The 14,649-nt window shown below is 32.4% G+C and overlaps 2 protein-coding genes across 2 annotated transcripts; both read left to right on the top strand.

The window, feature by feature from the left end:
* The first annotated feature begins 1,317 nt into the window (after positions 1-1,317).
* On the top strand, positions 1,318-3,933 carry LOC125855409 (subtilisin-like protease SBT3). The gene is made up of 2 exons (XM_049535132.1): positions 1,318-3,241; positions 3,366-3,933. Exons 1-2 carry the CDS (start codon positions 1,501-1,503, stop codon positions 3,917-3,919), a joined length of 2,295 nt encoding a protein of 764 aa, XP_049391089.1. The 5' UTR covers positions 1,318-1,500; the 3' UTR covers positions 3,920-3,933.
* A 4,848-nt stretch (positions 3,934-8,781) lies between these two features.
* Positions 8,782-10,817, top strand: LOC125855418 (uncharacterized). The gene is made up of 3 exons (XM_049535142.1): positions 8,782-9,469; positions 9,569-9,754; positions 10,139-10,817. The coding sequence occupies exons 1-3, from the start codon at positions 8,975-8,977 to the stop codon at positions 10,418-10,420; spliced, it is 963 nt and encodes a 320-aa protein (XP_049391099.1). The 5' UTR covers positions 8,782-8,974; the 3' UTR covers positions 10,421-10,817.
* The last annotated feature ends 3,832 nt before the right edge of the window (positions 10,818-14,649 follow it).

Here is a 14,649-nt window from a genome sequence, read left to right as displayed (position 1 = left end):
CTCAATTTTTTTAATCAAACATGTTGCTGCCTTGTATTTCCAATAATTAAATAATTCTCAGTTATGACTTACATGCTTGAAATTCCTTTACCTTTTACTTTGGAAAATAAAAACAACAATTTTTTGGGTAATGACAGTTGCAACTTACAATTTCCTTTACCTTGTTGTTTTGGTTTTCTTTCAAATTTAGTATCTCAGTTAGTAGGAGATTCTTTCAAGTAACAGATAACTTATATTTTGGTTCATTCTATTCAATAAGAAAAACTTTTACAATTTAATTTGTTTCAAATTGAGTACAACACTAACATGAATATATAAATTATTTTGTTATACTATTCTTCTAGTTAAACATGTGATAACAGGTTAATTATCATTTTTACAAGGTTATCGATTAATGCTTATCATAGGAATTTCTTATATAAGTGACCTAATCGTGTAAATATTTTATTCTTTCCTTTCCAAAATCATATGACCAAACAACATAACACCCCTTGTCATGCTGAAGAACCTTTTTCTTCAAAAAGTCACTTGAGAAACTAACAAAACAAAATAATGAAGATCTTGTTATGCTGCATTTATGAAGACTCTTGACTTTTAAGGTCTTCTTTATTATCATAACTTTCATATTACTAGTGGGAAGAACTTTCCACCTTTAAATTCTTGTTGTACTAAATGGTTTTGGCATTTTGACTAGTGACTCTCAGTGGTGGAGCCAAGATTTTCACTAAATGGATTCAAAATATGAAGAAGTAAATAGACGAAAAAGCCAAAAGGGATTCAACATCTACTACACATACATAAAAAAATTATTTTAACCATGTATGAGCAGTGTAATTTTTTGTTGAAGGAGGTTTGGATAAACCCCTTCGGCCCTACTTGGCTCCACCTTTGGTGACTTCTATCTTCTCTTTAGTTAAAACACATGGGTGGTTCCCCACACACTTTAAAACAATTTGTTTGGATCATATGTAATGTAAGCAATGTTCACCATATATTGGTTCTTTCCCTTTACTCTTTTTGCCCATGGCTATATGATATTGGTTGTCACTATCAAAATGAGAAAAGACTGATAAAAAGAGGAGTGGAGAAAGGGTTTAAGAGAAAAATAAGTAGATTGTAAGTTTGGTGGCAATGGCACTTCTGTATGAGGGATCCACTCCCATCACTGTGCATTATGAGTACTTAAAAGCATAGCCGTCGATCGACAGATTTAATGGTTGATTAATCAAGCCAGAAATATCTTGTTCCCTATATTTAAAGGTAGAAGACTACAAGTCTTGAACTAAAGCAATTTTGAAAATGATAGATGGAGAATTATCAATAGACAGCTAGTTGTATGATTGCAGAGGGGTGCAGAGTTGAAATTGTTGCTAACTTCCAATAATATATAGCATGTTTGGTACATAGTGAAATTATGGACAAAGTGATGGACAATTTGGAAGTAAAGGGAATACTTTGGCTTCCCATACCTCTCACTTGTCTATATAAGTAAATTAGCTTATGTTCAAGAAAATATCCCTTTTCAGTATATTACTCAACATGGCAAATCATATTGCCTTGTGTATTTGGTTGCTTTCTATAATTCAATTGGCAAAGTCAGAAACTTATATCATTCATATGGATTTGTCAGCCATGCCAAAAGCTTTTTCTAGCCATCATAATTGGTACTTGACTACACTTTCTTCTGTATCAGATAGCAAAGACTTCTTGTCCTCTAAACTAGTTTATACTTATAGTAATGCCATCAATGGCTTCAGTGCAAGTCTTTCTCCTTTTGAGATGGAAGCTATTAAGAACTCTCCCGGCTATGTTTCTTCGATTAAGGATATGTCGGTTAAAGTTGACACAACTCACACATCTCAATTCCTTGGCCTTAACTCTGAGTCTGGTGTATGGCCAAAGTCTGATTATGGCAAAGATGTCATAGTTGGATTAGTTGACACTGGGATATGGCCAGAGAGTAGAAGTTATAGTGATGATGGGATGAATGAAGTACCATCAAGATGGAAAGGAGAATGTGAAAGTGGAACTCAGTTCAATTCTTCTTTGTGCAATAAGAAACTCATTGGCGCTCGTTACTTCAATAAAGGCCTACTTGCTAACAACCCGAATCTTACCATTTCGATGGATTCTTCTCGTGATACGGATGGACATGGGACTCATACTTCTTCCACGGCTGCTGGAAGTCGTGTAGAGGGTGCATCTTTTTTTGGCTATGCCACTGGAACTGCTACAGGTGTAGCACCAAAGGCTCATGTGGCCATGTACAAGGCTCTATGGGAAGAAGGTGTATTCTTGTCTGATATTCTTGCAGCAATTGATCAAGCAATTGAAGATGGTGTAGATGTATTGTCGTTGTCATTAGGCATTGACGCGCTTCCATTATACGAAGATCCTGTTGCAATTGCTGCATTTGCTGCACTGGAGAAAGGCATATTTGTTTCCACCTCTGCAGGAAATGAAGGGCCTTTTCTGGAAACTTTGCACAATGGTACACCTTGGGTGCTCACTGTTGCTGCTGGCACAGTTGACCGCGAGTTTATTGGCACACTAACACTTGGAAATGGAGTTTCGGTCACTGGCTTATCGCTCTACCCGGGGAATTCTAGTTCAAGTGAAACCTCCATTAGCTATGTTGATTGCCAAGATGATAAGGAACTGCAGAAAAATGCACACAAAATAGTGGTCTGCATTGACAAGAATGATTCAGTTAGTGAGGACGTCTACAGTGTAAGAAATTCAAAAGTTTCTGGTGCAGTCTTCATAACTAATTCAACTGACTTGGAATTCTATCTCCAAAGTGAATTTCCTGCAGTGTTTTTGAACATTCAAGAGGGTGATAAAGTTCTTGAGTACGTTAGGAGGGACTCTGCACCTAACGCAAAGCTTGAATTCCAAGTGACGCGTATTGGTGCTAAACCAGCACCAAAAGTTGCTAGCTATAGCTCAAGAGGACCATCACCAAGCTGTCCTATAATTCTAAAGCCCGACCTTATGGGTCCTGGTGCCTTAATACTTGCTTCATGGCCACAACAAACACCAGTAACTGAAGTTACCTCAGGAAAACTTTATAGTAACTTCAACATTATATCAGGCACATCAATGTCTTGTCCACATGCTTCTGGTGTAGCAGCACTTCTAAAAAGTGCACACCCTGAATGGAGCCCTGCGGCTATCCGATCCGCCATGATGACCACAGCCTATGTATTGGACAACACACAAAGCCCCATCCAAGACATAGGTAATGTTGAACTGTTTGACATCTCATCAAAAAACTCGAAACATGTGGAAATATTGAAATGTGTAAGCTTAAACTGTTAGAGAGAACACAATTTTAATTATTTAACCATAATATGTCTCAACAGGTTTGAAGAATGGTGTTGCTACTCCTCTAGCTATGGGAGCTGGCCATATCGATCCAAACAAGGCGTTGGATCCCGGACTCATCTATGATGCAACACCACAAGATTATGTTAATCTCCTTTGTGCTTTGAACTTCACATCCAAACAAATACAAACCATCACAAGATCCTCAACTTACACTTGCTCCAACCCATCATTAGACTTGAACTATCCATCTTTCATTGGTTATTTCAACCGGAACAGCAGCGATTCGGATCCTAAAAGGATTCAAGAATTCAAAAGAACAGTGACTAACTTACAAGATGGTACATCAGTATACACAGCAACGATCACTCCAATGGGTAAATTTAAAGTTAGTGTTGTACCTAATAAGTTGATTTTCAAAGAAAAGTATGAAAAGCAAAGCTACAAACTAAGAATAGAAGGTCCAATAATTATGGATGATATTGTGGTTGATGGTTCATTGAGCTGGATGGAAACTAGAGGAAAATACATAGTCAAAAGTCCAATTGTTGCAACAAGTATAAGAGTGGATCCTTTGAGAGGACATAACTGATTTAGTGAAATAATGATCTCTTAACTAATAATTTGTCTTCTATATGTGTTTTGTAACACATAATTTATGTGAAATAAACTTACATATTCTTCACATTTGTTTTTGTGCTATCAGTAAAAGTGATAACTTGCAGATTAATTACTTGAGATTCTGATTTACTCTCCAACTAATTATCAAACACCTAATTGCTGGTTTTCCTAAAATACTCAATGATACATTTACAAAAGTATCAACAACGTAAATCCTCCGTCACATATTAGTTGATCATTTTCTTTTTAACATGCATATTAAAAAATCAGATAATTTTACTAATTTACTCCTTAAAAAACTTCTTGAGAATTTTACAAACAAATGTGAACACTTTTCAAAGTAATTGCAAGGATAATATAATAAAGTGGACAACTAATATATAAAATAAGATAATCAACTTATATGGGACAAAAGGAGTAGCTATTAACAATTTGGTGTTTCATAACTAAAAACTAACAAAGGAGGCTTCAATAATGAGATGAAGTATTAAATTAAAAAATAATAAAATAGAACCATTTTACAATGGCCACTCCTTTATATATATTTATATTTTATTTATGACTACTTTTAGAAAATAAAACATATTTATAACAATACCTCTCAATATTGCTGTCGGTCGAATAAAATAAATAAATATAGGCACGCAAGACACATTAGATATTGGTGCGTTACCATGAACTGTCAATAAATCAAATTGGAGAGTAATATCATTAATACCCTATGTATTGATTAATACCCTATTCAGATCTATTATATAGAGTTGTCAAATAGACTGATCTGATCTAGTAGTTCTAGACGATTATATAATTTAATGATGTCCGACTTAACTATCTGATCTTTAAAACTATTTGAAAATCCTTAATAAGCGACATTGAACATTGCAATACTGGGTAATGCGTTCATTTGAATCCAAAGCTCTCGAGACAAAACATATATCTATATATAACAATTCAATTCATGTCTATGTGAATTTTAGGCTTCCAGTCAAAATTCATGCATTTTCCAACTGGAATTCTAAGACAGTCTAGTTGAGAATTAATTACCCTATCATGCCCGTCAGTGAATTAAATATATTTGTATCTTGTGCTTAAAAAAATGTTCAAATATGGGCCAAGCTGGGTTGACAAAATGATAGTGGACACTAGTGATCACGAGCTAGATGATATATATAATCATGGTCCAATTTTTTTTTTATGATTGTAGTACACCCTTATAGGCCAGGGGATTTAGGAGGGGCGAGAGTGTTTATTCTGTAAAAATTATATTGTATATTATTTTTTCTAATTAAGGTTGACTAGGTGGTTTAGCTAGGAGGTTCACGTTTCAAATTTAAATCACAAGCACTATATTTTAATTTTTCGAATATCATGAAAATTCTGAATCCGCTACTATGTATGGGTCCACCGGACCGGAAGATGAGCCAAAAATCCGTGGCCTCCCGTGACTGCATGCTCTAAAATAAGCCCATTTCTTGGATGAAGCTTCCAATGTCTCCATATATTTGACTAGTGTACTCTTTTCTACCAGCGTCAATTGAGAATCTCAAGATGATAATTCACACTTCTCATCCAAAAAAATAAACTTTCTTATATGTTCAGTACTTCTGTTGAGGACTCAAGCCTAGTCAGTAGGGTGATATGAAGATCTCGAATTTGAACTTTATAATTTTTTGTAATTGGACAAGAGGGTGTTGCTCCGGTAAATATTTTCCACCTTCAGCTCTAAGATTGTGAGTTTGAGTCACCAAGAGAACGAAAAATATGAAAGCTATGAGAAACTGATAAAAAAATTGAAATTTTATCATCTAAAATAAAGCTATAGAATTTCTTGTAGCTAAATAAACCGTATCATTAAGGATAAACTATTAAGAGTTCTGAAGTTAAATAGGTACCAAAGATCTGACTAAAAAATAAAAAAGTTGTCTTATAGATTGAAACGTATAGAGAATTTATTTGGTGACATTTTTTTAATACAATAGAATCGATGTCATCAAAGTTATTAAATTTTATCGAACCCGTATATAAATATCAAAGCCTACATCAGCCCGCCTTAACGGAATGGTGCAATAGAGTGATTGAGTCAGTTGTAAGTAATTCACAAATCTTTTCCTTAATGTAAGGAGAAATTATTGACGAACCATTAGTCAAAGTCATCTGTATTTTGTCTATTTTTGTTTTGATATAGTCCGTGATCTACACCAATATTTTGTGTCTATATACATGATCAGTACGAATATATTGCTGATAAGTTTAGTGTTCTAAAGTTCAATTTTCAATGTGTGTTTGGTATCACATATATGCATTATGGTCAATAAATTAATAAAAAGTTTTTCCAATAAAAAATGTTCAATCAATGGTATATGGTTGTAGTAGAAGATGGCTACGTTGACAAGATATAGTGATTATTTTAAAAAATTATATTTGAATTATGACAGCTTAATTAATATTTTTTTTAAAATAGATTGACACGATATAACTTGCTAAAAACTATATCAGAGGAGGCATAGCTTGTTCAAAGTAATGGTTTTTCCAATATAACGTTTAACAATTACAATTGATTTAAGAATATATCATAGTCAACCACTTTCCTTTAAGAAAAAATTACTTAGATTGGTACCTTTTAATAAATAATTACTAATTTTAGCGATTTTTATTTATTTATTATCATTTATAGCAATATTATGTTAAATCTGCAATATGTATTAAAAGTGAATTATGTATGCAATATATATGTACTATAACTTTTTTTTAAAATATATTATGTTTGTTTGATAAAAAATTGACACATTGTATTATAAGTGTATTAAAATGTGTGATAAATGTATTATCCATCAATAAAACTTGTATTATATGTGAATAATAATTGTTTTTTGTAATATGTATTAAAACTGTATTATAAATGTATTAAAAGTGATCAAGTGAAAAAAAAAATGTTATTGCTATAAATGGTAAATATTTTTTTATTTTAGGTATATTTATGTAAGTTTCCCTTAATTTAATTAAGGAATCCTATTCGAGTGCAATTGTTTATAAATGCAAGGTACTTAGCTTACTAACCTTCAAAAGGGACATCTATTGCAAATTAATCGACTGACTCATCATAATTTGCTCAAATTGTTAATGTGACCTTTCTAAGCCCAAGCAAAAAGGCCATGTTTAATAGATGGGCTTTCTTTTTTGTTCTTAGGAGACGGCCCAACAATACTGGATAGGCATAAAAGCCCGTTCGATTGGAAGATAAAAGGAGGAATTTATACTTCGGATAAATATATGTGGCGCATTCAGATAAATATATTTTGGATATATGGGGTTAAAATTAGGTGTAACTTATTTCAGATACATTGTATTCAAGTGGATTATATGACTCTCTCGCTCACCTCTTTTCCTCTCTCACTCGCTTCTCTCCCTATTATCTGTATTTCTAAATATATCTAGGATTATCTAATGTGTTTCACATGTATCTAGAACACATAGACTATCTCGCTCGCCTCTCTTCCTATTTCAATGTATCTGGTAGCAAAAATATATGTATACACACATATCTGATTTAAAATCTGGTATAAAATTATTAATTAGTGAGATAATATATAATTATTTTATACTAAAGGAAGAATTAGTAAATATAGTAGGAATGTTTGTGTAAGTAGCTAATTTTTCCAAGATAAAATATGGTCTTGGCTCTTGTACATCTTGTAGAATGTAGAGAGGGTCCTAATTCTAGTACTAGTAACCTTTTTATTGTTGATATTCCGGCAAACAAAAGCCTAAAACAGACCAAGGACCATTTGGCATAGTTGCTTCATCTTCTGACAACAAATAAGAAAAAATGTAACTCTTAGTGGATTTTATAAAGTGGACAAGTATTGCTAGACATCTAGTTTTAGTATAGTTGATAACTATTATTAGACAAAAGAAGTAATAATGAAATTTAATGTTTGAATTCATGTCTAAATTCGGGATGTGAATTTTTTTTAAAAAAAGTTTCTCCTTTGCATCATTCCACATTCTATATAACCTGGATAACATGATCTAACTTTCATATGTTCACTAGATTATGTCACTTTCCGCCAGTACATATTTTACTTCAGGAGTAAGAATCAAAATAAGTACTAGCAGTATTCTTCTTATTCACTAGTACTTTTTTTTATTTTCAAATTTGATATTTGATATCTACATGAAATTTGATTAAGATCTAATAATCTCATAAATTGCACGACATCCTTTGGTGTGATAATAGCAGTATTCAATGAAGTGTATGTATGACCAGAAGCATCTTGGGTTGCCTTAAGACAAAGAGAAAAAAAGCAGATAGTACAATGCATCATCCCACATGCTTTATTTTTTATTACTTGTAAAAAGAAAAAAAAAAGGGAAATAATGGTTTTCTTTTTTCTCAACTCACATGGTACTATGAATTTTAAAATGTGGATCCCACTCCACCCAACCCACCATTTTCCTTTACTTTTTCCACTTCTTCTAAAATAGACATTATTTCACAATCAAACACAAATTATATTAACAAAAGTCCTCCATGACCCTCAGTTTCATTTTACATTTAACTGCAAACACAACAAAAAGAAAAAAAAAAAGAAATATTTTGGCTTATAATAAATAATCATTCAATTTAATTTTGAAATTAACTTTCAAAAAGTAAAATCTATCATATTTTTTTGTTGGATAAAAGAGTAATGTTGAATACGCGTGGTACTACTAGAGTTGCCAACTCTGTGGCAGCTGTATTTGATTAATGAGACTAAAAATATTTTTAACATTTTCTATCTATATAATAATGTATAATGTTTGTTAGGGCTATTATTATTATTTGATTCTCCACTTATGTCCCGTCGGTGGATAGTAAAAATTATAATAAAACACACATTTTGGTTGCGTCAATCAAAACTATGTACCTGCATTTTGCATATTAAATTCTAGAAATTGAGATACCCAATTTCAGTGTCTACACTTCAACAATTCTTCTTTCATCAATTTCTTGACTTCAGGCCACATTTGATTCAACCAAAAAAAAATGCATACAAAAACTGATTCAGAAGATACGAGCTTGGCTCCTTCATCGCCGGACAATAGTCGACCGACGGCGTATTACGTTCAGAGTCCGTCACGTGACTCTCACGATGGCGAGAAGACAACGACGTCGTTTCACTCTACTCCTGTTATCAGTCCCATGGGTTCTCCTCCTCACTCTCACTCATCCGTCGGCCGTCACTCCCGTGATTCCTCCTCTTCCAGATTCTCCGGCTCCCTCAAGCCTGGATCTCGGAAGATTTTACCCGACGCCGCCGCCGGCGTCGGCGGTCGTCACCACCGCAAAGGGCAGAAGCCCTGGAAGGAATGTGATGTTATTGAGGAAGAAGGGCTACTTGAAGATGATAGATCCAGTAAATCTCTTCCACGTCGTTGCTATGTCCTTGCTTTTATTGTTGGTTTCTTCATCCTTTTCTCTTTCTTTGCTCTCATCCTTTGGGGTGCTAGTCGACCTCAGAAACCCAAAATCACCATGAGGGTAAGTCTTCTTTTTTTGGTTTCTATCATTTTGATTCTACAATTTCGATGATTTGATGGGAGATCTGAAAATGGGTATTTGTTGTATTTTGATTTTCAGACCATAAAATTTGATCATTTTGGGATTCAAGCTGGTTCTGATGCTACAGGAGTAGCAACTGATATGATCTCCATGAATGCTACTGTGAAATTCCTTTACCGTAATACTGCATCATTTTTCGGTGTACATGTCACATCATCCCCTCTTGATCTCTCATATTCAGAACTCACAATTGGATCCGGAGCTGTAAGCATTTTAACTGACTTTTATCCTAAATCTATAGCTCGATTATCATATTGTTCATTTTGTTATAGTTTCTGTTCTCTCACAGTCTATGGTAAACAGTCTCTCTACACTGGGCAGGGGCGGAGTTAGATAGGGCCGAAGGGTTTATCCAAACCCTCTTCGGCAGAGAATTAGCCTGTTTATATATATATAATAGTTGCTAGAACACCTTTGGCTTCTTCGAGTGTTTACTTCATATTTTGATTCTTTTAGTGAAAATGATTGTTTCGGCACTCACACTTGGGTATGTTGTTGTTTAATCCTTAGTCTGAGCTCTTGTGGCACCAAATGGATGGTTAAATATTTTCAATTTTTGTTGATATGTGAAATGGATTTGATTCACAGATGAAGAAATTCTACCAATCAAGAAAGAGCCAAAGAGTTGTAGCTGTATCAGTTATAGGGAACAAGATTCCATTATATGGAGGTGGAGCAAGTTTGAGCACCCCATCAGGGGCGACGCCATTGCCAGTGCCACTAAAATTAAACTTCAAGCTTCGATCAAGAGCTTATGTTTTAGGTAAAGTGGTAAAGCCCAAGTTCTACAAGACAATTGATTGTTTACTTACTCTTCATCCCCAGAAGATGAACGCTGCAATTTCACTAAAGAATTGTACCTACACTTGATTATGGAGCTATCTGAGTTGGTAAAGTTTTGATCTTTTTCTCAAATCTTGATTGTCAACAAAGTGAATTGATAGCTATTGGGGCTGTTTGTGGTCTCTATCTTTTGCCCCACTTACCAACTTTCTCTCTGGAGTGGAATGTGGACAGGCTGTGTTACATGTTACAACAAATTTTCCAACTAGCCGCTACTGGAAAATGGACAGAACAAGAATGTGACAATTATTCATTTCTCATGTTAATTCACCTTGTTATTATATAATAATCTATACCAATATATAGATTGATTTGTTTATTGGTTTTGGAAGTTGAATAGTACTTTTTTTTCCCATTTTATTAGTAAATTATTAGTGTGTAATTCCAAGTTGTTAATGAATAATGGTTTCTTGAGTTTCCACCATCGAGTTTTTGTTGTTGTTTTTTAAATTCGAGGGAGGAGAAGGGAATTGAATCCTCTAAACCAACTAAACTATTAAGATTTCACAACTATTGGAGTAAAAGTTTAGCTTGAAATCAATTTTGTAGCCTTAATTTAGTAGTGACAACTGTATTGACATTCAATAGTTCACTTTTTTAATAAGCACTACACTTATAATGCCAAAAAATCAGCAAAATGCAGGTACATTATCATTTATTTCTGATGCTTTGTATATTCACACTTTGCTTGAAATTAATTTTGTAGCCACAATTTTGATAATGGCAGAATTATTGACATTCAATAGTTCACTTCTTCAATAATGACAACACTTAAAAAAGGCCATAAAATCTACAAAATGCAGATATTATCATTTATTTACTTATGATATATACTTTGTATATGTCCTCTTGTCTCTTTCTTTAAGAAGATCTTGCAAGAAATGAGACATAGTAGGAGTTGTTATGTCTTTCACATTTAACTTCATAAAAATTTCGAAGGGTCACATGGAAGTCACGAGTATTCTTCTTTTATCTTAAGTAGTAGTACTCCTCCGTTACATATTAATTGTCACATTTTTCTTTTACACATATCTATAAAAGGTATGTGAAGTAAAAGAGGAAAAGATCGCTAACTCCACATATTTTACAAGTTGGAAAATCCCCCAAAATCAAGGCTTTTATTTAGCTTCAATAGAAAATGACATGTGCTTTGATAGTTCAGGCAATCAACGAAACCAAATAGCTTTGGCCTTTGGCTATTGACTTATATTTGCAATCAAGGAGAGCAGTTGGGAAAATACATAAATTCAAAGATTATCTTTGAATTGGTCTAAAATATCTTAAGCATCTAAATTTTGGAGGTGATGAGATACTGTAAATGGAAAACAAGTGCATTTTTTTTACTTATTTTCTAATATTTGGTAAGCAAGTGAAAAAATATTATCTCAAGAGTGTTTATATGTTATCTACCAAAATACTATGGGGTGAAATATGTTGGGATGGTTGAGGAAAACAGGTGGGGAAGAGATAATAAACTTGCAATGTCGTTTATGTAGCTTGTTTTCCTTATTTTGATTAAAAAGAAACTTGTTTTCCTAGAGAAAATATTTTGACCAATTAAATATGTGAAAAATTAGAAAACACTTCTGAAAAATATTTTCTGATATACCAAACACACCCATGTCAAGTCATAATGTTCTGAAGTTTGAAACCCAAAAAAATTACTTCAAGAACAATATATCGTGAAATTTTAAATTGTGAGCTCAATCTTTGGATAATATCCTTAATTTCAACTGCTCTTAATCGAAATTGTTTTGAAGTTAAAAGTACTTTAGAGCTAAGTTTGAAATGAACCATTATAGGTGCATTAATCTCTCTTGTGAATAATGGAAGGTACGAAATAAATTAAATTGATAAAAGTATCATATGAATATGGTTTTTTTTCTTTCTCGATCTTCTCATAGGCACAATGTTTGAATCAATAGAAAACTTTTTCTTCAATATGAATCGATATTATCCATTCCAAATACTTTCCGATACCTTCTAAGGAAAATCTCAAATTTGGATCATAAATTGACGAATTAATATGAGTTTATCATTCTACTACACTATAATAAATAATATTTTGACTAATTATTCTTAAATTTACAACAACACCAATCCAATATAGTTCCATAGTATTCCTAATTAGTGTTAGTGTTGCAGGAACTTAATCAACCCAAAAAAGTACGATCAAGTTCAAAACGAGCACAATCGTTATTTAAAGTAATTTTAAACTTAATATGAAAAAATTAAAACCATCAAAGTTAAATTTACGCTCCATAATTAGAGGCCAACTTCAAATTCAAAACTCTAAATTTGAACTACAAATTTAAATTCAAACCTCAAGGCAAAAGTTGAAATTAAAGACAAGATATCGATCCACAAACCATGATTCTCTTTTAGTTTATTTATTTACAAAACTAGCGTTCCCCTTTCATGAAAAATTGTGACTTTTATGAAATGTTGCAACTTTTATGAAAAGTTGTAATGTTTATGAAGAGTTGCGATTTTTACGAAAAGTTGGGCCCTTTCCGAATGGTTGTAACTTTTCCAAAGAGTTGTGACTTTTCCGATAAGACACAATATATATTGGTCCACACTACCCTTTGTTGTCTATAAATAGATGGATTTCCTCTAATTTTAAAACAACGAAAATTCTGAAATTCTTCTTCTTCTGCACAATTAAATATTATTTTTGTATCAATATACTGGTGAATAGAATCGTTCTATCCTGAGAGGATCTATTCCTTTAAACCTCGGGTACTAGAGGGGAATAATTTCCTTAAGGGGACAATGTGCATTCATTGGGCTCGATTTTTTCCTTTTTGTTTCATTCAATTGTCACAAATCCTGATATGTTTGTTTTAAACTTTGTTGTTTATGTTTCTGCAAAGTTATTGTTAGTACAAATTAAATAACACACATTAATTGAGTATTCACGCAAGTTTTCTCTACTGAAATTGTAGTTTCAAATTGAACTTCATCACTTTGGTATGTTGATTTTTAAAAAACACCCAAATAAACTGAATAGTTTTATGTAATATTTTCCCTTTCAAGTATATATAATAAGTTGAATTATTGTCCTTATGATACATTCTCCCTTTAAATTTCATTTTAATTATTAATTATGANAACCCAAAAAAGTACGATCAAGTTCAAAACGAGCACAATCGTTATTTAAAGTAATTTTAAACTTAATATGAAAAAATTAAAACCATCAAAGTTAAATTTACGCTCCATAATTAGAGGCCAACTTCAAATTCAAAACTCTAAATTTGAACTACAAATTTAAATTCAAACCTCAAGGCAAAAGTTGAAATTAAAGACAAGATATCGATCCACAAACCATGATTCTCTTTTAGTTTATTTATTTACAAAACTAGCGTTCCCCTTTCATGAAAAATTGTGACTTTTATGAAATGTTGCAACTTTTATGAAAAGTTGTAATGTTTATGAAGAGTTGCGATTTTTACGAAAAGTTGTGCCCTTTTCCGAATGGTTGTAACTTTTCCAAAGAGTTGTGACCTTTCCGATAAGACACAATATATATTGGTCCACACTACCCTTTGTTGTCTATAAATAGAGGGATTTCCTCTAATTTTAAAACAACGAAAATTCTAAAACTCTTCTTCTTCTGCACAATTAAATATTGTTTTTGTATCAATATACTGGTGGATAGAATCGTTCTATCTTGAGAGGATCTATTCCTTTAAACCTCGGGTACTAGAGGGGAATAATTTCCTTAAGCGGACAATGTGCATTCAATGGGCTCAATTTTTTCCTTTTTGTTTCATTCAATTGTCACAAATCCTAATATGTTTGTTTTAAACTTTGTTGTTTATGTTTCTGCAAAGTTATTGTTAGTACTAATTAAATAACACACATTAATTGAATATTCACGCAAGTTTTCTCTACTGAAATTGTAGTTTCAAATTGAACTTCATCACTTTGGTATGTTGATTTTTAAAAAACACCCAAATAAACTGAATAGTTTTATGTAATATTTTCCCTTTCAAGTTTATATAATAAGTTGAATTATTGTCCTTATTATACATTCTCCCTTTAAATTTCATTTTAATTATTAATTATAATACATTTAAATGAGGAACTTTAAAATGATTTATGTAAAGCAAACGGTAGAGCTGAACTTTCTTATCATCTTCCTTTACAGTATTAATGTTTGTTACTATGTAATCTTGTATGTAAGATAGTATAATGTTTTAGTTTTAGTGACTGCAAGTGATTTTACTAGTTGAGAAATGTTTCTAACACTT

This window comes from Solanum stenotomum, chromosome 2 (assembly GCF_019186545.1).
Source record: "Solanum stenotomum isolate F172 chromosome 2, ASM1918654v1, whole genome shotgun sequence".
Classification (NCBI taxonomy): domain Eukaryota; kingdom Viridiplantae; phylum Streptophyta; class Magnoliopsida; order Solanales; family Solanaceae; genus Solanum; species Solanum stenotomum.
The sequence above is the reverse complement of the archived record's forward strand: the minus strand, read 5'-3'. Positions and strand labels throughout refer to the sequence as shown.

What these genes read in the sequence shown, in the direction of transcription:
- LOC125855409 (XM_049535132.1), top strand. Translation starts at nt 1,501, where the DNA reads ATGTTCAAGAAAATATCCCTTTTCAGTATATTACTCAACATGGCAAAT. An exon ending in AAGCCCCATCCAAGACATAG is followed by an intron (nt 3,242 to 3,365) that starts GTAATGTTGAAC and finishes ATGTCTCAACAG; the next exon opens with GTTTGAAGAATGGTGTTGCT.
- LOC125855418 (XM_049535142.1), top strand. Translation starts at nt 8,975, where the DNA reads ATGCATACAAAAACTGATTCAGAAGATACGAGCTTGGCTCCTTCATCG. An exon ending in AACCCAAAATCACCATGAGG is followed by an intron (nt 9,470 to 9,568) that starts GTAAGTCTTCTT and finishes TTTGATTTTCAG; the next exon opens with ACCATAAAATTTGATCATTT. An exon ending in TCACAATTGGATCCGGAGCT is followed by an intron (nt 9,755 to 10,138) that starts GTAAGCATTTTA and finishes TTTGATTCACAG; the next exon opens with ATGAAGAAATTCTACCAATC.